The sequence below is a fragment of the Leuciscus leuciscus genome (genome assembly GCF_965113295.1).
Source record: "Leuciscus leuciscus genome assembly, chromosome: 6".
Taxonomy (NCBI): Eukaryota; Metazoa; Chordata; class Actinopteri; order Cypriniformes; family Leuciscidae; genus Leuciscus; species Leuciscus leuciscus.
The window spans coordinates 16,636,972-16,662,778 of record NC_138730.1 but is presented as its reverse complement, the minus strand read 5'-3'; the positions used below and the strand labels follow the sequence as shown (position 1 = coordinate 16,662,778).

Below are 25,807 nucleotides of genomic sequence, written 5' to 3'. Positions count from 1 at the left end.
AGCTGCTACCACTCTCAGAGTTTATGTCGCAGCTATTGCAGCACATAGGGAATCGGACGAGATTCCCCTGGGGAAACTAAGGTTAGTTTCGGCCTTCATGCGTGGGGTTAAGCGCCTGAAACCGGCTCGCTCCCCTAGAGTTCCCTCATGGGACCTTTCTATTGTCCTAGAGGGTTTGACGAAGGCCCCCTTTGAGCCCTTGGAGTCAGCTCCGGAGCGGATTCTGACTCTCAAGGTTTCTCTTTTGTTGGCCTTGTCCTCATTAAAGCGGGTAGGAGACTTACAAGCTCTTTCTGTTAGCGAGTCTTGCTTGGACTTTGCTCCTGGCTTGGTCAAGGTTTCCTTGAGGCCGAGACCGGGGTATGTCCCCAAAGTTCTTTCCACAACTTTCCGCTCGCAGGTGGTTAACCTTAACGCTTTCCACCCTCCTCCATTTTCTTCTGAGGAAGATAGGAAGCTTAACTTGCTCTGCCCAGTTCGTTCTCTTAAGATATATGTAGACCGCTCAGGCGGTTGGAGGAAATCTAACCAGCTTCTGGTTTGCTTCGGTGCTGGCCGCCGTGGGCTTGCTGCATCAAAGCAGAGGATTTCTCACTGGGTCACAGAAGCTATCTCGTTGGCTTACGAGGTGCGTGGCTTGCCTTCACCTCTTAGCATTAGAGCACATTCCACCAGAAGTGTGGCATCTTCTCAAGCTCTTTTTAGAGGAGCACTTTTGGAGGACATTTGTGTTGCAGCAGGCTGGTCCTCTCCGCACACTTTTGTAAGGTTCTATAATTTGGATCTTGACATGACCCCGGGTTCCCAGGTTCTTTCTGTTTGAACTCATCTTGGTCGTTGTCTCATTTATGTACCAGTCATGGAAAGCGCTCTAGCTTGGCGAGTTTGGTAGTCCGTTCCCACTGCGCTATCCGCAGCGTTGAGTGAACCTATGAAAGAGAACGTCTCTGGTTACTTACGTAACCTATGTTCTCTGAATAGGGAACGAGACGCTGCGTTAGCTGCCAAGCTCCTCGCGCTGCTGACAGTTTTCTTTTCGGCAGAGAAATCTGAGGAGCAGATGGCGCACGCGAATATGTAATGATGCGACGTAAGAGCGTCGGGGCGGAGCCAGACTGCGCGGGCGCCATCAGCCAATGAATTGGCGTGATTCTATAGGGCTTCAGACAATCGGCACATTCGGAGAATATCCCACTGCGCTATCCGCAGCGTCTCGTTCCCTATTCAGAGAACATAGGTTACGTAAGTAACCAGAGACGTTTTCTATTGTAATATATCTTGAAATGTAATTTATTCCTGTGATTAAATCTGAATTTTCAGCATCATTACTCCAATCTTCAGTGTCACATGATCCTACTGAATCATTCTAATATGAGAATTTGCTGCTCAAGAAATATTTATTATTATTATCAATGTTGAAAACATATTTTTGTGAAAACCATGATTTTTATTTTATTTTATTTTTTAGGATTCTTTGGTTTATTTAAAATAAGATTTTTGTTACAATGTAAAAGTCTTAACTGTCCCCTTTGATCGATTAAATGTCCTTGCTGAACAAAAGTATTCATTTCTTTCCAAAAATAAATAAATAAATAAATAAATAAATAATAAAATCTTATTGACCCCAAAATTTTGAACGCCAGTGAAAATTAGCTTAAGAAATAAAACTGCATACTACATTTAGACTTTTCAGAAAATATAATAATTCAAATAATAAGATAATGATAATAATTATTATTGTCCAAATGTAATAGAAAAATAATGTTTACATAAAATGTTAATGGCAAAATTTTGAAACGACAAAATATTAACAATAAAATATTGGTATTATTTCACAATTACCACACTGTTTTTCCCTTGCTTCAATTATAAATTTGCACGACACCGTTAAAACGGAAAAAACTTTAAAAACAGAAAACTTTTTATTCGACAACACCGTTTTGGGGGCATAAAAACGTTAACTTTTCAAAGTTCAAAGTGCAAGTTTTTGAAAAACGATACCGTTATGTCTCTGTGTAAACTACAAAAATGTAAAAAAAATAAATAAACAGTGACGTCATGTGCATGTGTATTTTGTGTTTATAAGTGCCTATAGGCAACATCGCCACCTACTGGCTTGATGTGAATAATGCAACGATTTTAGTCGTTTTTTAGTCTGATCCGTTTGAACAGTAATTGTTTTGACAACGTTTTTGTCTGTACGCGAAAAACGCAAAGACATTTTTAAAGATGTTTATGAACAAACAATGGGGTAAGAACGATATGAAAATAAGCAAAATATCTTACATTATTTAGCTCCAGCAAATGTATTTTGTTTATGTTTTAGATACTTTTTAGGGGAAACAAGACAAAAATACTGATAAACAATGATTTTTGCAGTGCATCCACATACTTTCGGTCATGTAGTGTATATCATGAGAACATCAAGTAATAACTGAGGCATGAACACCAAAAGCTAAAGTCACAAATACATTGAAGAGTGAAAGTGCCGTTTGTTGACCAGCTCTTTTTTTATACCAGAAGGTGAACAAAATCAATACAGACTGATGATCCCTGGTCAGCACTCTGAGAAATTGAGCTGGCATCAATTGTTTTAATGAACAGGTTGGCCAGAGGCGTGAGTAGTTTCTCATCAGTGTGTTCCAGCAGTGGCGCCTCCTTTCCATTCTGTGTGTCAGTCTCATATTCTCATGCCATATACAATACTCTCTTCACAGAGCTAGTGCATCCAGGGAAAAACTGTGGTGGTGCTTAGGCGATGTTGCAGTGCTGGTCAAACACGCACAGATTGGTGCATAAGAACAAAGGCTGTCCGGGCTGAGCTGCCAGAAGATGTCAGAATCACAAGCTGATACGAAAACGTGTTACGTACAGTACCGGCGACGATGAATGTTCTTGATACATGCAAAAAAAAAAAGAGTGCATGCTGTGTTTGACGGGGAAAACACACAACGACAAGCTCAGAGGGAGTCTCAAAGCAGTAGGTGATCCCCAAGGGCGCTGCATTGTCTGCTGGTTTATATGATGCTACGACACTTAGCTACAGTCGCTGATCAAATTAACCTGCTGATCTGACAACAGGGACAGAGTACCTTCATCTCTCGGGAATGCAGGATTCTGACAGGTGGTGGACAGGAGTGTCATTTTTAAATAAGCAAATAAGGCATAAAAATGAAGGATAGGTTGCTGAGTTGCACAGAAATGCTACACTTCATACAGGCACATTCTTGACATCCACATTCACTCACTCTGAATCGTTCCTCGTGTCTTTTGTCGACAGTAGACCTACATATCGTAAGCAACGGCTGCTTTCTTGTCATGGCACATAACAACAGAATATCACTTTATATTCTACTGTCTCAGATCAACACCCACCTGGATTCTACTCAGGTATTCGTTTGTACAAGTAAAAACAGGAGATAATAAGTTCTGAATGACCTATTAAGCGGTTTAAAGGAAGTTATGCGAGTCACTTTGGGAATTTTTAGGATTTGAGGCTAATGGTTTTTATGGGTTTTGAACTGAAGTAAAATGTTTGACAGGGGCAAAAAAATGCCCTAAGATTGGTTTCAGTTCAGTCTATGAGATGAAAATAAACTAGGGCTGGGAGATATATCAAATTTTCACAATACATTCATAATTTAATGTGCTTTTAATTTAGCCATTAAGTTTCATAAGTTCATAAGTTTCTGTAAATCGGTTGATTCAAAATTCTGATTATGCAGTTTGTTTGCTATTTGTTTTAGTTTTAGATATATGGTTATGGTCGTTCTTCTTTGGGTTTATGAAAAACTTTGTACACATTTTTACTGTATTTTACTTGCATTAATTATTTAAATCTAATTGCAGCAATGGCTGTCTATAAAAAATATATGTAGATAAATTGGTTCAAATGAATACAAATTTTCCTTGAGTTTTAGTTTAAAAAAAAAATACACCGATTTTTACTGTTATTTTGAGTCTAATTGGCTACAATCGCTGTTGAAATTGTTTGATATAATTGAAAATAATAATAAAACAAATCTCCCTTGAAAAGGGCTGTTCATACACGTTTCCAGGGTGTGTCTGGCGTGTTCTTACGAATTTTGCAGTGTCTCGCAAGTGACAAGATATTCTAAAAACAATTTAACAATTTCAATTTAAAAGTCCCGTTTTTTTATTCCACCGCCCTGCGCTTCACGTTTTTAAATGCAAAAACATGATTTGAGTGGATGACCCCTAAGCCATTTCAGAGCACATATATGAATAGAAATGAATAGAGAATATCATCAAAAGGCTGAAAAATTAATTTCTAATTTTTATATATAATTTGGTATATCGGCCAGCCCTAATGCGAGGTGATTAAAGATAAAACAAGGACGTGATTTTCTACCGAGCCCATCCTTTCTGCAATAAGTGTATGTACTCTGAAAGAAATATATACTACCTGATTGTGAACAACATGAGAACATGCTAAATCCACTATCTGATCACACCAGGATTAACACCAGGTTCATTAGAGACCGCTCCTCATGGTCACGATGGGACACAGCTACCATTTGAAATCGCATTCGAATGATTCGTTTAGCCACTGCATGACAAGTTTCATGTGTGTTACTTTAAGATGGAGGGGGAAAGAGCCAACAAGGCCGTAGTGTTAAGGAATATTCTGAAAGAATGGGAGTCTTGGTCATGACAGCTGCCATTCCGGACTGAAAAACTTAATGGGGTGCGTCTTTGCCCACTTGGCAAAAACAGCCTTCTCTGTGATGAAACGGTGCCCGCCGTAAGGAGCGCTCTCGTGCAAGAGGTATTCGGCACATTCATCACGACTTCCTGCTTCATAGTAGTGGTACGGGACCTTCCGGTAGCCTTCTGATCTAAAGTAAAAAAGAAAAGAATGGAAGAAAGTATTATTTTGTTATTTCATGACAATTAAAGTGCCATTTTCACTATCCTATATTTTAAAAGGCCTTAACAACTATTTTAAGTTACTCTTTGTTTCGATGGTCCACTTTCGACGTTCTACTGACTATAAGTAACTTTGCCACTGTAAGGGTCTTTCGCACTAAGTGTGATATAGCGACACGAATGTACATTGCGATGGCGTTCTTGAATCAAAACAATAGATGGCTATGGAGCTTTTCACAACGGGCGCGATCAATCACAGCGCGACAAAGCACGACTTTTTTACGACCAGGGTGTCGATTTTTTTCCCCCGTGGCCCTCGATGAAACAATCCGTCCAATTAGATTTGAGCTTACCCGAGCCGCTACTGTTGCAAAAAAGTGTTCGAGTGGTGGCGCTGTTTTTAAATATTGTGTAAACACAGAAGAAAAGTGTTCCAGAAGAGAGAAGAGAATGGATGTTCAGTTATTTTAATCATTGGTGTCTAAGAACAGATATGCTCACATGTTCTTTATACAGATTATCATTTTCTATTCATTTTCCACCGAATTATATGATCTGAAGAGCTTGAAATGGTGTTTTCTTCTGTCTGTGTCTGTTATGAGTCAAAGAGCTCATTCGCTCTAGAGCTGTCAATCGTATTATGTGCTCATAACTCCTGCCTTTCCGAATGACGAAGTTGTGTTCATTTCCTCGTTCTGAGTTCCGCATATAAACAACTATAAGAGAAACATTTCAACAGATGAAATGTAAAGCCAAATAAATATATGAGTATGACGATATATGCTCTGAATGTGTTTTTCATGCAGCTCGGGGTATTTTTATAACAATAAAGAATGAGAAATGCTTACATGAGAAATGCTAAGTTTATTATAAAACACTACAAATAATGCAAGTATGCCAATTATTTAACCAAAATCCACTTTAGATCGCAGTCGGAAGTTTTTACACGCACTCGATGATGGTTTCTGTGTAGTACCAAACTTTATTCATCTTCATTTACTGTTGTGTGTTGTGCAGGTTAAAGCCAAACAGGAAAACCTACGAGATGCTTGCATGAGGAAAATGTATTCTCGGTCAGCGCCACCTATTGTTCAGGCGTGAATCAGCTGAAGACAATCAATCGTTTCGCATTCAGTGTGAATGTTCCGTTTGTCTGTGATTCGCTTAGCTTTATTGCGTCGTGCTCAGTGTGAACGGGCCTTTACGTGTTTGATCAGGTTTTGTTTTGTTTTCTCTGTTCCCATTTTGTGTGTTGTGTTCTGTGTTTTCGTTAGTTTCCCTGGTTGTTAATTAGTTCTATCACAACTGCTCTGTTTCATGCTTATTACTGCCCATGTATATACGCCTGTGTTTCCTAGGTTCCTTTGTCCAGTATTGTTTGTGTTTTAGTTTGTGTGGAAAGTTAATGCATCTCCTGTTTTGTGGATTAATAAACTGTTCTTCCGGATTCCCTTCGTCGTGCACCCTTCTCTACAGCCAACTCACGTTACAGAAACTACGGGCCCTATTTTAACGATCTGAAACGCAAGTATCAAACGCGAAACGCAAGTAACTTTGTGGGCGGATCTCGGGGTTCTCGACGCAAATCTAAAATGGGTTGGTCTAAAGTAGCTATATTACTAATAGGTGTGGTTTGGGCGTAACGTGAAATAAACCAATCAGAGCATCATCGTTTTTCCTGGTCAGTGGCGGAATTGTTTTCTGGAACTGCAAAATAGCACCAGGGAACGTTTGCGCCGGAACACGCCTCCTCTTTTCGCTGAACCGCCCCCGGGAGTGCAAGTTCATTCCCTAATTTACCGACATGCGTCTGTCGAGGGAAAAGTCCACTGTGCGTCGGGTGCAAAATAGGAATGATACATGCGTCGGTGTACAAAGTCAATTGCGCTGGGTGCAAGATAGGGCCCTACAAGTCAGTGTATTCTACTAACCCGAACCCTGACCTAACAGCCTACTAATACTCTAAAGTTAGTTGACATGTAGTTGACAAGTTATTTAGTAGAATGTCTAAAGTGGACCATCGGGGAAAAAAAGTGTAACCGTATTTTATTTCAGCTTCACATATCTCTGAGTGAAACTGAAAAAACCATTAGGAAAAAAATATGCTAAAAGAAATACAAAATTTTTCCCTGGAATGCACTGATGAATCATGCACAATAAAGTCTATGAAGCACTTACAGTAGCAGTTTTGATTTTGCTAAAGCTTTAACCAATTGCTCCTTTTTTTATTCAAAGACTGAGTCCATAAGGAGAATTCCCACTGAGAAACGGTAGCTCTGAAGACTTTTTTTTTTTTTGCTCTCAATTAGATTAAATTTCTCTCTCCCAGTAGCACCTGTTGAATTTTAATTACAAGAGATCCAGCAAAGTCAATTGCAACAACAGCTCAGCACATTATGCTAAAATAGATACTTCCCAGCTGAACTGCCTTTCATCAAAATGACTTTGTTGTAGCCACTGTTTTCTCATTTGCCAGTCTTTACAGGTGACTGGGAGTTGCTGTGGAATGAAAATTGCTCATTGTTTTGAAAGGGAGAGCGGAATGAATAAATGGTTGGGAAAACAGACTATAATAGCTACTTTACAAACACTCTAATCACATTATTGCGTGCTTTGCTTATGTCTATCTGCAGTAGGGGGGTTGTGAGGTTGTTAAGGACACTATCATCAAAATGGAATCATAGTGAGAGATTCATGATAAAAGGGCTTATATACTGCTAAAGAACTATTGAATAACAATATCAGGACTCAGGAGACATGCAAGGCAATGTGTCAGAAAACAGAACAACAGAATTAATATTTTGACACCAAAAATGATTGCAGTAAATGAATAAATAGTACTAAATAAATAGTACTAAATAATGTGTTCAGACTTTGTTTTGGTGTCCAAGGTAAGCTAAAACATAATGCAACGTTACAATGGTCTTAAAATGTGTCATGACATGAGAAATCTAATTTTTGACATTTAATATGTCTTTGTACCATTACAATATCCTGCATTTTCATAGTTTAAAATGTCCTCCACAGTACAAAAAGCCTTTATATAACCAAGGTCCAAAAATATAACCAAGGTCCAAAAATGGCTTGTTTGTTTGTGACATTTGTGGAAGAGAAACTTTGGTCCCACTTTATATTAAGTGTCTTTAACTACTATGCAGTAACATTTAAATGAATCATTTGATACAATGCACTTATTGTGTCCATACATTTTTGCATTGTATAGTTAAATAAATACCTGCATGTAATTACAGCTGTAATTCATACATCCATAATTACATTGTTGACCTTCCCTTACCCCTTAACCCACCCTTAAAGCTACCCATACCACCAAACCTTAATAAGACCACTGGAGTCATGAATTACTTTAATAATGTCTTTACAATCTTTCTGGAGTTTGAAAAAGGTAGTCACGTATGCTGTCAATGGAGGGACAGAAAGTTCTAGATTTCATTAAAAAGGAATGAAATAATAATATTAATTTGTGTTCCGAAGATGAACGAAGGTCTTACGTGTTAGGAACAACATGAGGGTGAGTAATTAATTATTATTATTTTTGGGGGGTGAACTAACTCTTTAAAGGGTGAGAATGAGAGTTAAAAATAAAAAAAATTTGCGGATATTTGATTGTTTTTTGTGCAAAAACCTTCTAAGTGAATCTATTGAACATAAGATAATTTTAAAAAATCCACCTCATGACCCCTTTAAAATTTTGAAGCAAAGGTATTGGTGTGTATGTTTGTATTATTACAGGGGGTTTGTTCGAAACTCATAGAACTGTTCTTGTATCAGCTCTGCTGTCCTATTACACTACAAGCGAAACTGCTTTAAATACCACTGTCAAGTGATAGATTGCATGCCAGTCTTACTTGCAGTATGTGTCATTGATCATCCCGTAGACTCGGATCTCCTTGCACATGTCCATGGCCAGAATGAGTGTGAACCAGCCGGTGCTCAGGTACGACCCCGACTGAATCCTGCAACATAAAATCATGATGTCAGTACTCAAATGACCCTATTTTACCCTGGGTAAATGTCTTTATTCCAAAAGAAGTGGTTGATAAAACATCCATTGGAGAGATCTCCATTCAAATAATCCACATTATAGGTCCCCAAAAGCTAATACCTCTTTCAAAAAGGGAAATGAAGCACCTGTGTGTAGAACATAATCTGGGTGTATATAGATAGTTCCAGAAGGACTAACAACATAGGAGCTGGTCTATAAAGAACAGAAAAGAGCTTAACAGGTAAGAAACTATTAGTTTGTGTGAAATGAAATCCCCAAATCAGAGATGAGTTTGACGTAAATAAAGTCCCATCACACTTTAAAAGCACACATGCTCCCTTGCCTTATATAAAAGCACCTCCACAGCCTCAGTACTTCCATCAAACAGTCCTGACGCTTATATTCCCTGCAGCTTGAGCCTGTGAAACTCTCCCCTGCAGGGCTCAGGAAAGTGGTCAATCATCAAGACATATTAGAGCACGTGGCCATTTAGAGAAGCTATTGGCACCTGTGGAAAAATCCATTTCCCAGGCGCTTTGTAAAGAACACCGGTTTCATCAGAAAGAGCAGACCTGCTTTCAAAGTGCAGGCATTAATTCCCAGCCATCTACCTTCCTCTGCTCTGTGCACCATTACATTGCCATTCATTGAGTTTCTGAGACATTGTTCAGCTGAATATACTTTAACAACCCTTAATGACGGCTTCTCTGCTTAGAAACCTAAAGGGATAGTTCACCAAAAAAAATGAAAACCCTTATGCTTTTCTTTTTTAAGTGGAACACACAAGAAGAACATTTGAAGAATATTTATGCAGCTCTTTTCATCTTGAACATGACTGTCAAAAAAGTAAGACCTGCTGCTGCTGTACAATATAGCGTACATTAATTACCCATAGCAGATCTATACAGGTGGAGCTGGGGAAGGTGGAGGGTTTCTGAAGCGCGCTTCACTGCTAAGGCAAATGCTAACCAAGCATTTGAAGGTTGAACAGCGAATTCATTGGCTATTGATACAGCAGGAACCAATCATCAGTGTCCTACAGAGAATGATGTGGTTGCAAGTAGATTGAGTTAAGGACCTATCAGCCTGCACCGTCAAGAGTTTCATCACAGAACATTGTTTATTTTGTTATACTGCAAAAAGCATATTTTTAAAACTTGTTTATGCTAAAAACAAATCTTACAGTGCTGACTTGCATTAGAAACATTCAATGAGCAGGGCTTGAATTTCGGCGCGGGATTGCGGGTATTGCGCATAATTTTGATAATTCCCGCAGGTCTCCCACTTATAATGCGGGAAATTCCCGCAAACATTGATTCACTTTAGCCTGTAGGCTGTATTAGTAAATTAATCCACACAGATTATAAAATCAAATCAGTAATTTTAAAACTGTCTGCGAGACGCAATTTCTCAAACCGCGCGAGTGATTCAGCGGTGCTGCGTCTTCTATCTCTCGTCTCTCAAAATGGGTTGCACAAGGCAATCGTTAAGCGCTGCAGGCGGCGATACACTCTCGCGTTTCGGGAGTCGGGATAGACGGAATTGTCACTTGCATAATCGGGCCAGCATTGCATCATGAGTAACTAAAGTTTACCATTTGCACGTCTTTTTAAGTCTTACCAGTTTAAGCATTCACGCGATTTTAAACTCTTCGGTACGTGCACGCTGTCTGAGAGATGTTTCTCTGCACACATACATAGAGTAAAGCCGCCTCACACACAGCTCGCGGGTAACCAAAGTTATTTTTCGTGGATTATATCGCTTTAACAGTCAAAAACATGCAAAATTATGTCAATTTCGGTCTTGGTGAGTATCCTCTAAACACAGTCGGTTATGTCTTAAATAAGCATAAATCGCACGTGACCGTATAATAAACACAGGATCCGTGCACTAGCTCTTAAAGGGACAGCAGACATATGTGTCTGTCATTCATTTGGTTGTCAAAACAACAAAACATGGCTTTCATTTTAAGGAATCAGGATTAATAGCCTATGTATTTAATTTAGTCAGGACTAAAATACTACCCAGTGTTATTTTACATTTGATTACTTTATTCAGTCTCTGTATTTCTGAATACTAGTGTTAGACCTACAGTAAGCAAAAACTTCTCTCTTTATTTCTCTTTATTGGTATCTTTATTCTATTGTATTTATTTGTGCTACTTTTTTCAATTTAATTCAAAGATTGAAATCAAGAATTCCTTGTGTTGTGTAAATTCTTAAGAACAAAATTACCCCATTGTAAAAATGCGATGAATGAGCATACATTTAGGCGAAATAAATGTAATTAAAAAAAAAAGTCTAAACTCCCCCCTCAAATTAAAAATTCCCCCCATAAGAATCACCTAAGGGGGGATTTCCCCCCCATTTTCCAAAATGAAATTCAGGCCCTGAATGAGAACTAGAGTTCAACTTACTTTTCTGAAAGTAAATGTGCCATTTTTTACTCCTTTTTTTACTATCCTTTTAAGAAGAGATATTGGATGTTGGAACAACACATCATTTTTATTTTTGGAGGACACAATTGTTATAGCTAAATATAAATATAAGCTCATCTGTGCTATAGAAAATAATTTCGAATTGTCTTTCATGCATTAGTAAATGCAACCAAAAATCATGTTTACGGTAATGCACTTACAATGGCAGTTTATGAGGCAAGACACTGGAATAAACCTTCAAATAACACTATTTGGAATATATAGCCACAAGAATTGCACAACATTATCCGATGCCACAAGTGAGATAGAATAGCTTAACAACTTGCGGAAATGGAGATGCACTGCTATTCTTTACCTAATTGATTTATCTAAACAGCTCATTTTTTATGGTGCGGTTCTGCTGACTAACACAGCTGAACAGTGCTTCCCTAAGATGTTTTAAACTATTTCTTCCCCTGGGATGAATTTTTCATTTAGCCAGAATGGTAGAGTTGCCTAGCGCTCTTAGTCTGTGCCAATTTATCTCTGTGAAGAAACTAAGTACAGCCATTATTACACATTAAAGAAGACAGACAGTTCCTCCAAGCTAAGGTTGTGTTTACTTTCATTTCGGCAAGATCTATTAATAACCCCGAGGCTGTCAGCAGTTGCTAGTAAATGATAGGCCTTTAGTAAGTGCACCAGCTCCTGTTCTTAAAGGAGAAGTTCACTTTTGAAAAAACTTTTGCTGATAATTTACTCACCCCCATGTCATCCAAGATGTCCATGTCTTTCTTTCTTCAGTCGAAAAGAAATTAAGGTTTTTGATGAAAACATTCCAGGATTTTTCCACATATTATGGATTCCATTGGGACCCAAACGGTTCAAGGTCCAAATGACAGTTTCATTGCCGCTTCAAAGGGCTTTAAACGATACCAGACGATAAATAAGGGTCTTATCTAGCGAAACGATCGGTCATTTCAAAAATAAAATAAAAAGTTGACGTTTTATAAGCACAAATGTTCGCCTTGCTCTGTTCTGTGATGCGCGTTCGTGACGTCACGTAATACGCAATTACGTTGAAAAGGTCAAGTTTGATGTGTTTACAAATGTGCGGAAGGAGGACCATATAAACATTTTCAAATGTATTTGTGTCAGTTTATCGTTTAAAATGCCCATTTCGTGTGCGCATCCTGAGTGTTTTAATATTAAAAAGCCAAAAAGAACATTTTCTTCAATTTTTCAAGCGTGACCTTTTCAACGTAATTGCGTATTACGTGACGTCACGAACGCGCATCACAGAACAGAGCAAGCCGAACATTTGTGCTTATAAAACGTCAACTTTTTATTTTATTTTTGAAATGACCGATCGTTTCGCTAGATAAGACCCTTATTCATCGTCTGGTATCGTTTAAAGCCCTTTGAAGCGGCAATGAAACTGTCATTTGGACCTTGAACCGTTTGGGTCCCAATGGAATCCATAATATGTGAAAAAATCCTGGAATGTTTTCATCAAAAACCTTAATTTCTTTTCGACTGAAGAAAGAAAGACATGGACATCTTGGATGACATGGGGGTGAGTAAATTATCAGCAAAAGTTTTTTTAAAAGTGAACTTCTCCTTTAAGTGGTTTATCCACCAGCAGCTAATGGTGCCGTATCAGGTTTCAGTCATGCCAATATAAAGAGAGTTTGTCACTTCTTTATTTAAACTTTTTACCTCAGTCATTGCTGAACTCATTCCTGTGTGTGAGCAATAAAAGGTTTGAAATGACATAAAAAATTACGTATGCCAAGATGGGCGAATTTTTATTTTGCCACTTGTTTTTGATGCACTTGTATTTGTAGGCTACTTGTAAACACAATATATATATATTGTGAAATATATCACAAAACCAGTCACAGATTTATACATCACCTTAAAGCTGAATAAGCTTTCCATTGATGTATGGTTTGTTAGGATAGGACATAGGAGTTACAACTATTTGAAAATCTAGAATCTGAGGGTGCAAAAAATTCGAAACATTGAGAAATTTGCCTTTAAAGTTATCGCATTTATGTTATTTTGCTGCATCCACTCACAATTTTTTTTTTTTTTTATATTCACGGTAGGAAATGTACAAAATATCTTCACGGAACATGATATTTACTTAATATCCTAATGATTTTTGGCATGAAAGAAAAATCGATAATTTTGACCAATACAATGTATTGTTGGCTATTGCCACAAATATACCCGTGCAAATTGTGACTGGTTTTGTGGTCCAAGCTCACACACATATATACACACTATACTTATAAAACGTAAGAAAATGTATAATTTTTTTTTAACGTTTTTTTTTTTTTTTTTGCCACAGCATGTTCATATTTTGCCCTCTTGTAATTGAATTGCTTCTACAGTTCTTATTTGTAAGTGTGAATAATCCTAAATCAATTATAGCACATGATTCATCACAACATTTTTCTTTTGTCAAATCAACTTATATTCACTAATGTTGTTCGGATAACATATTTTGAGTTTCTGTTGATTAAACTAATCTCTTTCCTTGTATTAACTCAAATCTTTAGTTTCATTGAACTCAGAATATTAAGGCAACCAGGTTACTTACTTTTTAAACCAGCAATCATTTACAGTGAACTAAATTAAAATTAATTAAAGTAGCACAGATGTAATAAGGCTTAGTTCGACAAACCTAATAAAATTAATTTGATCTTACTATGCATTAACCTAATCGCATTGACCTAATCCAACTAAACATTGACCTAATCCAACTAAAATGTGTTGACCCAATGGAGCTGACTTAATCTGAATGAAATAAATTAAATTGTGTGAAAAAACTTTCTTTAATTAAATTTAAGTAGGGATAATTATCATTTATTTATTGATTGATTTGAGTGTAGACAGCCTACAGTAGAGAGTGGACTGGAAATGTGTTGAGAGAAAAAAAGGAAATTAGATCATGACTTGCTGAAAGCAAGAATCAAACATTTATTTTCCAAAATAACCATTACAGCCATAGTTGCCATTTACAATAGTGGCAGGAGAGACTATTTGCCTTGGCCAACTGAATGCATCAACAACAAAAGCATCTCCAATTGCCTGGCAGGAGTTTCAGTTTGTTAGTGTGTGTTTTGAGAAGCAATCTCTGTCCAGTTTTATGTTTTGCTGAGTGATCGTTACAGTTGTCATCCGTGACGGAAAGCGACAGTGTTCTGTGCCGTGCACGGCTCTTAGACACGCTCTCTGCTTCTCTGTTGCTTGTTTGTGTGCTTTAAAGTGAAATCAGATAGACATTCTGTGATGTCGAGCTACAATTTTGATTCATTAAAACAAAAAACTGGTAACACTTTACAATAAGGTTTAATTTGTTTAGTTAGCTACATTAGTTAACATGAACTAACAATGAACAATACTTTTATAGCATTAATCTTAGTTAATGCCAAGCTCAATATGTTTTTAAAATCAAATCTGTTAACATTAGTTATTGTGACATGAATTAACATGAATATGGACATTTTATTAACTAACATTAACAATGGTTTATAAAAGCTGTAAAAAAAATATACTGATCATTGTTAGCTCATATTAACTAATGCATTGACATGTTAACAAATGGACCTTACTGTAAAGTGTTACCCAAAAACTTGTCTCAGGGCAGGTTAAAACCCTGAACTCCATAATTTTTTTTTGCAAAAAGGTTATTTTTCAAGCAGTCGTGCTCAATAATTCATGCATTTATGCATTCGATTACAAAATGGCTAAATTCGCTTAATCAAATGTCAAGTTGGGCAATTGAATTGGTCAGCAAGAATGATTCCTGCCTCAAATCACTGTAATGAGAACATTATAATTACAAAAAACTGACGTTGAAATTTTTACTTTAATAATTGTATGTTGTTAATACATTGTTCACATTGAAGTTTTAACTTGGACATAGCAAATACTTTACTACGGACCTGATCTCTGATCAACACATTTAAATATTAAGCATAACTTCATTAATATTCATAGGTCAAGCCTTTGTCATCTTGAGAGATTGCAATGGCACATATGTAGCCGCTTGAGTAAATCCTGATGGATGTCTTGGCCCACTTTGCAGAAACAGTTAAGTTAGCCATAAGGGATGCTTTCATGCAGGAGATACATTCATCAAAACATCATGCTTCATGCAATGGCATATTCCTGGATGCTTTGAACGCTCAACAAATTCTCAAAGGAAATCTAGGCAGACATAAGTTTTGTTTATGCATTCTGTAAATAGTGCTCCATAAAGTTTCAAGAGCTAGAACTCTTTATGAGTCATAATCGCTCAGTCTCGGCAGTGAATGAATGGCCACAAAGGAAATAAGTGCACGAATAAGGTGAGCTCAAATAATACTCTTTGTGTAATAATTGACTAAGTTTCTGTGAATAAATGAAAAATGGAGAATTCCAAAATATGTCGAGTTGATGCATTAACTAATTTTTCACCCTACTAAATTTTTCTACTTTAGACTGCTTACAGAACAGATTTCATCTGCAGAAATATTCATGAATCTATAACCAGCTAAAGCCTTATGCTCTGATCTCTATCAGCGAAACAGCATTGCATGATTTTACCATCTCTCATGGTTGGAAATAGATCTAATGTCTTTAACATCAGTTGCAGCTCATCTTGTGCATTTAAAGCAGGGAGAAAGATTTCTGGATTTGATTTACTGTGAAGTTAAACAGATTCATTTCATAAACGTGTGCAGATTTTTGCATCAAGGCATACTAAAGATGTCAATGATGCCTATTATTCTTTTAAAAAATCAAGATATCTTCATTTACAGATAGAGATTAATATTGTAAATAGATTAAAATTGATTAAAGATTGATATTATAAACTCATGCTATTTATTTTATGAATTTATATATAACTCAGTATCTTGTTGTAATTTAAAGACACATCTGGCAAATGAAATAATTATATCTAACTTAGCAGGTTTTGTATTACTAGTCTGGTTCATCTCTTTGTAATTAATTTATCTGCACTTGAATAAACAAGGAAAAATTACACTTCAGTTCATTAATTTTTGCTTGCGAGTAGCTGATGCATAACAGTTAAAATTGCATACTGTATATAAATGCAAATTGTAGGTCATATAACAAGTCACCGTTTCTTTTAGGTTTTCTAGGTATAAAATAAGTCAAATGCTATTTAAACAGTTTTAGTTAATCTATCACAAAGCATGCACAGTTTTTTATGTTAAACACAAGCAAAATGTCTTCTTTCTATCATTTACACATCAAAACAAATAAAAAAGCGTTACAGAGAAAGCCAGAATTGACATTTTTTTTTATCTAAAATCAATCTTCAAGGGCTAAATTGACTTTTTTGAACTACAAATCTAATCTAGGCATAGCTGCATTTGCTGCAGGGAAAGAATATGAGTGAGCAAGAGAATGAAAAATTTCAATATTTGAATTCTGCTCACATCCCATCTCGGTAATGTCTCTTTCAAAGGCTCCAGGATCTGTGATAATAGCCAATGAATGATGAGGCCTATTGCATGCATTAGGACTTTTATTCCCTCGTCCTATTCATAGAGTTTTCCGGCAGCGTTTGGATTCATGGACTATAAAGCCATCTATCCCAACACTAGGTTGATTCAACAGAACTTTCCCAAGAATACACAAACGGCGGTGCCTCAGGAAACACTCTCTGGATAATGGTAGGTCATTTCTGCTATTTTGCTGACATTCAGCCAAATTCTATAAAGAGCTGAAATTACAGTGGCTGCTAAAAAAAGAGGAAATGGATTTCCTAATACCATAAGCATGTAATATGTCAGATAGGTGCTAGGTAAGTCAATATAGAATATATTTATTAAAATTATGCAGAGCGACTTTGTGCAGCCGAGCAAAATAACAAATAAATGAAAAGATCTCATCTCAAAAATCCTCCGTGAGCATTCAGAATGAAAACAGTAAGCTGAAGAACTAATCAAAATAAATACCTTTGTGCCTTCAGTATGAAATAAGGGATTACAGTTGGAATAGGGGTCAATGCTGTTGACATGGTACATTTCAGACTTCTAAAGGTATTTTAAACCAAGGTGCAGTGCGACATATTCACACAGAGCCTTTCCTATACATTTCAACATTTAATAAATCAACTAGAAACATACGCATCAGGATTCAGAGGAGTCAAAATGTGTTAATTACCTTTGATTACTTTTTTCATCAGTCGAACTGTCATATTCTAATGAGCCTATAAGAAACGACATATTTTCTAAATAAATTTAAAAAAAACATACTGTAAACTTTCTGAGTACTACTTAACTTCTCTATCCTAAAGTAGCCCTCTTAAAAAATAAAACGTCAAAAAAATTATTTTCGTAGTGATAGCCATAGAGCCAGAAGAACCAATCTGTGTTCCCTAAATAATCTTTCAATGAACAGTTCTTAAAATAACCATTTATTTTTCTTAAATTTAAGAATATTTTAATAATCTTAAGAACCTTTTTCCACTATAAAAAAACCTTTATGCAATGGAATGGTCCCATTGATGTTAAAGGGTCTTCATGAAACCATAGATGGCAATAAAGATCCTTTATTTTTAAGAGTGTACAATCACTGTAACCCGGTTTCGGGTTCACCCAAAGAGGTTTATATTGGAGCAGAACAATTACATCAAAAAAAGTATTTTGTCACAACAACATAAAGCTAGTTCCCTTTTAGTCGCTCACGTTCGACGTAGTCGACGTGCCAACTGATCGGGATCACGCTTAGCGAGCCTGTCATCTTCGAGTATTGAAAAAACGTCGAATGTGAGCGACTGAAAGGGAACGTCTCGGTTACGTATGTAACTCTCGTTCCCTGAAGGAGGGAACGGAGACGTAGTCCCATCGCCACTATTGCTGGACCACCGCTGACTCAGGGCTCCGCTCGGCTCCTCAACGAAAAACAACTGGTGCATGCATCCACTTCTTTATTTATACCCGCGCTGTGGGGCGGAGCATGTGATGCAATTCTCGCACGACAATGTGCATTGGCTCGTTTTTACAATACTTGAAGATGACAGGCTCCCTAAGCGTGATCCCGATCAGTCGACATGTCTACTACGTCTCCGTTCCCTCCTTCAGGGAACGAGGGTTACATAAATAACCAAGACGTTCTGAATGGCCGTCAATGGGTGGTGCATTTGCAACTACCACCAGGGGCTAATAAGGCCATGCTAAGTGCAAAACTGCTAGTATATTCTGTTTAATTTAGTTTCCTAGTGTGTACCTGTTTGTTCCCTTGATTGATTATTCCGTTCACCTGTTGTCTCGTTCATAATTTTGTTAGCTCCTGTGTATTTATACTCCCTGTTCTGTTCAGTTATTTGTCTTAACGCGTAGTGGTTTGTTTCTCCTGTGATTCCCTGAGTTTTTCCTGCCTGTACTGTGAGTTGTGAATTAAAGACTGTTCTAGTGATATATTTGTCTTTGTGTGCTTCGTATGTGTAACTTCCCGTGATAAGATGAATGGAGCACAATGGAATAGACCAGAACTCATTTTTAAAAGTAGAACTAATTTTAACTTAACATGTTGTCTTAAAAATGCAACAAACATGGTGTAAGATGCTCAAAAACAGCATGAGTCACATTGCAATAACCAAAAGAAAAATCTAATTAACCAGAAAGGAATTATCAAGATCAGAATGACGCTATATGGCTTATCATCTCGGCTGTATTAAACAGCATTCAAAGAATGAAGCCTGATTTAATGCAGCACATTTCTGAATGCTCCTAAGCCAGCTGCATTTTATTCTCATCCTCCATAAGTAAATAAGTCAAGCAAAGCCTGAAAGGACTATTTATAGTATAATTTTTAAAATGCCTCCAAGCTTCCAGTTCCAATTAAAACTACTATATGTACACTTTGAGTCATTATGACCTAAAAGAGCACCATTGACTCTTACAACATGGTGTCTACAGTGTTTCAGATATGCTTTTGTTTTTTCAGAGCGGCATCTTGGCAACTTGCTCATCATGGCTATGTTTGAAGTCCATTCAGTGTGTTTGAACATAAAGTGTATTTAGCCTAATTAATTCATACTAAACAGTCAGAAGATCTAATCATCTCTAATGGCATTATACTGTCACGTTATATTGTGCGACGTGCAGGTGCACTCATTAATATAGCGGGTAAAAGGGTCTGATTCAATTAGGCATAGAGCGGAAGCCAACCAATGATTTCCCGAGGCAAAATTGTGACTACTTGACAACTGTTGATGAGAACAAGAGTCTTTCTAGGCAATTAAATGTAGCATTTAAACCTGCCTGTTAAATGATGATATAAAATGGACAGTTCAGACTTCAAATTCTGATAGGACTAACGGTTAGCATTCTGTGAAGGTAAATTAATTATGTACTAATACGGCAAGTTTCTACATTGCTTGGTAACTATAAAAATCCCATAGACCAGTACATATCCACTGATGCGGAATGTGCAATTTCTCTTCATTAAGGAGCTTTAATTCAGTCTTTTTGAACAATTGATAGCAATTACTGTTCATAATAAAAGCCACCCAGATGCATATTTTATAGACATTCCCAGAAAGTACAACTAAGTATTACAGTGTAATAAAGTTGTAATAAAGCAATTAAAAAGATGTAACAGGTAAAATGGTGGCAAGCAAAGTGAACAATCCACAAAATTGAGTCTCCGATTATCAGTAATATCTGCAGTGACTTAGCAACCCGTGCGTGTCAACACAGAGGTTAACAGGACTATCATGGCAACAAGGTAATGTGACAGTGTGATTTAGGAGGACTGTCCTCTGTTATCTGCACATAGTTTACCAGGCCACCCCCACACACAGCATGACAGTGAACCGGTAAATGTGCGACATTTAAGATAAAAGAACTCAGTCTGGAAGATTCTGCTTGGCCCAAGGCACTGCAGGTACTGTTTAGATACAGAGATTGCACAAAAGTTTACACATTGTCTGGGAGGAAACCAATAAAGGTGAAAGGGCAAAAAAAAAAAAAAAAAAAAGGTAGAAATAAAGGATAATGAAAGCAGATAGGAAGAAAGATCAGAAGGAACGCTTAAAGAAAAAGAAAGCTAGGAAGCATACTAAAGATATTTTTGTATTCAAGTAAACACTGTGTATTCACGTATACATATAGGTGACTATAAATGGCTAAATACAACTCTGGAAAAAATTGAGACCACTGCAAAATTAGAAGTACCTCTGGATTTATTATTTATATCTGTTTGAGTAAAATGTTTTCAGACCTTGAATAATGCAAAGAAAACATAATAAAAAAAATGATAAAACTTACGAAGAGTTCAGAAATCAATATTTTGTGGAATAACACTGATTTCCAATCGCATCTTTTATGCGTCTTGGAGTGCTCCCTATAAGTCGGTCACAATGCTGTTGGGCAACTTTATGCCAATCCTAGCGAAAAAATTCAAGCATCAGTAAACCAGGGGATCCTAGTGGGTGCCACTCTTTTCTCAATTCCCCCACTTCACGTTCCCTTCTCATTGTCTCTTTCCAGTATAAAGGCACTGTCCACTCCAGTTTGGACCTGATCGATGGGAACTTTTTAGATGTTTCCATTGCTGTGCAATGGGGAATTACAGCCATCCCTCTTCTGTCCGTTCCCTCAATGGCCTTCTCATCCCCTCCATCACCCTTCTACTCCCTCTGTAAGTCTGATCATTTCAGGCAATCACGATGAGATGATTGAGCTGTACCTGTTCGATTCCCAGAGTGCTCCGGTGGTCCTGGGGCACCCGTGGCTGGGGCAGCACAATCCTCACATGGTTGGTCAGGGATTTCTGAGTTCTAATTTGTTACAGGATTTGCCTACCATTTGAACCATTTACTTGAGGGGCATGAGTGGAAGCCTTTAACACCCCCAATGGGACACTTTGAATACCGGGTCCTACCTTTCGGGCTCAACAGCACCCAAGCTATATTCCAGGCCCTAGTTCTGTCCCAGCTGTCACCCAGAGATGGGAAGGTGCACCCTGTGCCTTCTTCTTTCACTGTCTGAGCTCTGCTCAGCGCAGCCCTGTTCCCTTTTGCTAGATGGATTACAAGAACTTAGAGTATGTCCTTTCGGCCAAGAGGTTGAAAGCTCGCCAGACCTGCTGTGCACTCTTCTTTGGGTGGTTTAACTTCTACCTGGATGCCCTCTTCCATCCAAGCCGGATGCCCTCTTCCATCCATTCGATGATCCTGGGGGGGAGGCGGAAACCATTATCTACAGGAAGGTGGTGGTGGGGTCCCTTTCCTAGGATGTCCAGCGGGGGCAGGGGGACACAAGCTCCCTTCCCCCAAGGAGACAGCCTAGGAGATGGTGGACAACGTCTTCTGGATCCATGGCCTTCCTGTGGATGTGGTCTCCGACAGAGGACCACAGTTTGTCGCCCGGTTTTGGAAGGAGTTCTGTAAACAAAACGGGGCCTCAATGGGTTTGTCCTCAGGTTTTTACCCTAAGACCAACGGTCAGTCCGAACAAGCCAACCAGGACCTTGAGCGAGCTCTCCACTGCCTGGTTTACATAGTCCAAGCTCCTGGAGTCAACAACTACCGTGGGTTGAATATTCCCACAACTCCCTGCCGGTAGCATCTACTGTCATGTCTCCTTTTCAATGCTCTAGTGGTTATCACCACCAATTTTCCCTGCTCGGGAACCTATCTGCTTTGTCCTGCACCTGGAAGAGGGCTAAGGAGGACTTGTTGCAGGCTTCCAGACGGACCAAAGCAGCGGCCGATCATCACTGGATCGTTCTCAGAACCATTGAGACTCAGCTTCTCCGCTCCAGACCCTCTCAGCACGCTCAATGGTGGATTGCAGACTCCTTGTCCCGCTTTGGCTGTGGTATTTTAAAGTATATGGCAAATATTCCAATATTGAATCAAAGGAATGCTTCATTTGCATCCACAGAAGTCTGGGCTAAAGCCTTGAGTATAAAATGGCCATTGAACCCGTGGTGCTCGCATTGTATCAACAATATCCAAGAGTCTTCTACATTCATATTACATATTACATTTTCACGGCTGAAATCATGTTTCACTTTGACTTCCAATGCATGCCTCATTTGCAAAACTCCAAAAACGTACCTATACAAAAAATTCACAGCAGAATTGAACTCTATTGGCAGAAAAACACCAACAACTTTTATTCCGTTTGCGGATGCGCAGTACTTGGATTTGAGTCCCGCAAAACACAGATCACAATAAAAGACTTCAAAGACTTGTAGAAGCAAGCAAACAATGGCATGGTTGCTTCAGTTATGTGCTGTTATCTCATGTTTTATTTCATTAACACTATTGTTGTTGTTGTTGTTGTTCTTTATTGTCACTTAGTCACAAGTACCAGCGAAATTAGCCATCAACCTGTCCATACAAACATACATACAATATGACAAGGGGGTAGACAGGACAGGAAGACAGAGCATTGAGGAAAAAAAATACAGCATAACATGAGGAGAGGTGAGGAGAAAAAAAAGGCAACCCCCAGACTATGCTCCTGTAAGGAGTACAGTTTGGGAACAGTAAAAAACACCTCAGCAAGACAGCAACTATCAGTTAGGTTTCAGGTAGGGTTTAGTGTAGGTGTACGTTATTTACAACGTGATAGAGCATTAAACTTTAAGCGCCATTCACTGGATATTTCTTTCACGAACTGCTACGATAAGTGCAACAACTAACATAGTAAAATGTTACAAGATTCACATTCATCTGTATTCATTTCTTAGCGATGCTCACAGGACATTTGTGCAAGCAGCAATGATATATCATTTTGCAAAAATGTCGCCACGTTTTCCCAATGAGCTGGGTTGTTTACTTCCTGTGTTAAGTCTGATTAAACAGTGATTTTACTATAGCACTTTTTGTAATGGCTACTGTAAGAAACTGACAGTCAGCCTCAGATTGCTTCCACTTAGAACAGTAAAGTATCAGGAGAGATCGCAATTGCTCAAATCATTCTCCTGGAATCCTTAAGCTTTCTTTCATCATGTGCAACATTAGCGCTGCCATCACACATATCTGAAATGTCACTGCTTCTCACAATCAGATGGGTGGATGTCTGACACTCAAAATAATGGAGTGTCTGTCACTCGCTTCCCCTGCTGCTGGTTCACACTGTTGGCCTGATTGATGGTTCACAATGGACTAATGAGACAGAAATGGATGTTCAGATGTACTCTTGGGATTTCATTCAGTGTTTGACAGTCATTCAAAACTGGAATTAGGTGCTGAACAATGTGAAAACTGATATTAATAATAAAGAGAGATTAATAATAAAGCACACAAATGTCCAAAGCATATAATGCAAGAGCAAACCATCAGTGTTTTACTAGAGTTTTACATTTTCTGAAGTCCAAAAAGGTTGCCAGGGTGTTGTTGCAAAGGGGTTTTGAGAGGCTTTTAGCATGTTGCTTTGCAGTTGCTAGGGTGTTCTGAGTTTGTGCTTGGTGTCACTTTCCTAGTCTTCCATCACAAATCATGTGACAAAATCATAAGTCTATCTATGCCTGAAGGGCAATGCCAGATAAAAGTATCCATGATAAAGAAGATGTATAAAAACGTTTTAAAATCTAGTTTAAAACAAGTGTCAAGTTCCTATAATAGCACTCTTTGTATTTATTTTGGTTCTATACAGTTTAAAACATTTACATCATTAAATGTACTGACTCTAAAATTGCCATGTGACCTGAACTAACCTTGACTTGTCATAAAAAAGGTCAAATTATCTAATATTTTACCAGATTTGTTGACCTTGACGCTGTCACGACCAGTGTTGGGGGAAACTCATTACAAGTAACTTGAGTTACGTAATCAGATTACTTTTACAAGTAACTAGTAAAGTAATTAATTACTTTTTCAATTTACAACAAAATATCTAAGTTACTTTTTCAAATAAGTAACGCTAGTTACTTTTTCACATTTATTGACTGACAGCTCTCCTGTCTCTGTGTTGAGAGAAATAAAGTGAGGAGGTGTTTGTGTGTGTGTGTGTGTGTGTGTGTGTGTGTGTGTGTGTGTGTGTGTGTGTGTGTGTGTGTGTGTGTGTGTGTGTGTGTGTGTTGAACATAATGGTTATTTTAGTTCTAGACTAAATGTGAACATGCATTTACTCATCTCACTTGAACAAAAACATTCAGTATTCCTCAAAATGAATAAAAACAGTCAAATGCAATCTCAGAATCTTGGGCAAAACTTTTATAATTAACTAATAAATTACACAAATATACTTATGTATTTAATTTCACTTCATTAACCAATGTCTTTGCTGCTGACATTCAATGATCTAATTCAACCATACTAATAAGCAAATATTACTTTAGATTAGATTTAGAAATAAGAGTGTTGAACTTCCTTCTCCTGTATCCTATTGTTCTTTAATCCAGAACAACAGCAGCTGAAAGGTTTGTTTGAGCGGCGCCCTCTACTGTACTCTACCTTTACTGTACTCTACTGTACTCTACCTTTACTGTACTCTACCTCTACTGTACTCTACTGTGCAGGAATACTCAGCCTGAGGATTATTCACTTCACTTTTGGTGTGAAAGGACCTTTACATTTGCCAAAAATATAACTGTTTTTGTTGTTATTAAAAAACAAGCAAGCCCAGCCAATGTGAGAAAAAGTAACACAAAAGTAATGTAACGCATTACTTTCTATACAAACTAAGTAATGCAATTAGTTACTTTTTTTGGGAGTAACACAATATTGTAATGCATTAATTTTGAAAGTAACTTTCCCCAACACTGGTCACGACTGCACCGGGTCCTTACTCACCACTGCACTGCCTCACTCATTTACTCACTCAAAACACATCTTAATACCAGGTGTTGAACTCACTATTCAAGCCCAGTTTCTGCATTTGCATTCTGTCTGGCCACCGTAACAGTTCCTGGTCCTTGTTACTGGGGATACCTCTGTTGTAAAAGACTTTAACTATTTGTTCTACTGTTCTTCTTTCTATTCATCATAGAATCCTGAAAGAAAAAAGTATCATGGTTTCACAAAAAATTATAAGTAGCTATAAATCCCGATATGTGAGTGGAAAGGTTTATAGATCAGGCTTGTCTGGGCGGCACAAATGTATTTTGTGTTGCATGCATGAATTAAATTATGAAGAAAGATGGATTGAAGAGGCGTTGTAAGACTTCTGCATGCTATTTTTTTCAATTGCTTAAAAAAGTAGTAGGGACAATATTGACTTTGGCAAAACTTGGTGGGGACGTATATATTAAACATCTGACACTTAAAACTAGAGTAATGGCTGCTGAAAATGTAGCTTTGACATCAGTGAAAAATAAAATAAAATAAAAATAAACAAGTAGCATAGAAAATAAAGTAGAAATTAGCTATTTTGAATTGTAATATTATTTCACAATATTTACTGTATTTTTGGTAACACTCTACAATAAGGTTTCATTAGTTAACATGAACTAATAATGAACTGCACTTATACAGCGTTTATTAATGTTAATTTCAACACTTACTAATATAT

At 37.6% G+C, this 25,807-nt stretch overlaps 1 protein-coding gene across 1 annotated transcript in view; it reads right to left on the bottom strand.

Annotated features, from left to right (window-relative positions):
• Positions 1-4,144: 4,144 nt before the first annotated feature.
• Positions 4,145-25,807, bottom strand: part of st6galnac3 (ST6 (alpha-N-acetyl-neuraminyl-2,3-beta-galactosyl-1,3)-N-acetylgalactosaminide alpha-2,6-sialyltransferase 3) — a 74,335-nt gene continuing 52,672 nt past the window's right edge. Inside the window, exons 4-5 of the mRNA XM_082174092.1 lie at positions 8,757-8,864; positions 4,145-4,859 (exon numbers count right to left, since the gene is read on the bottom strand). Coding sequence (XP_082030218.1) covers positions 4,670-4,859; positions 8,757-8,864 — 298 coding nt within the window. The 3' untranslated portion in view covers positions 4,145-4,669. The remainder of the gene's footprint in view (positions 4,860-8,756; positions 8,865-25,807) is intronic.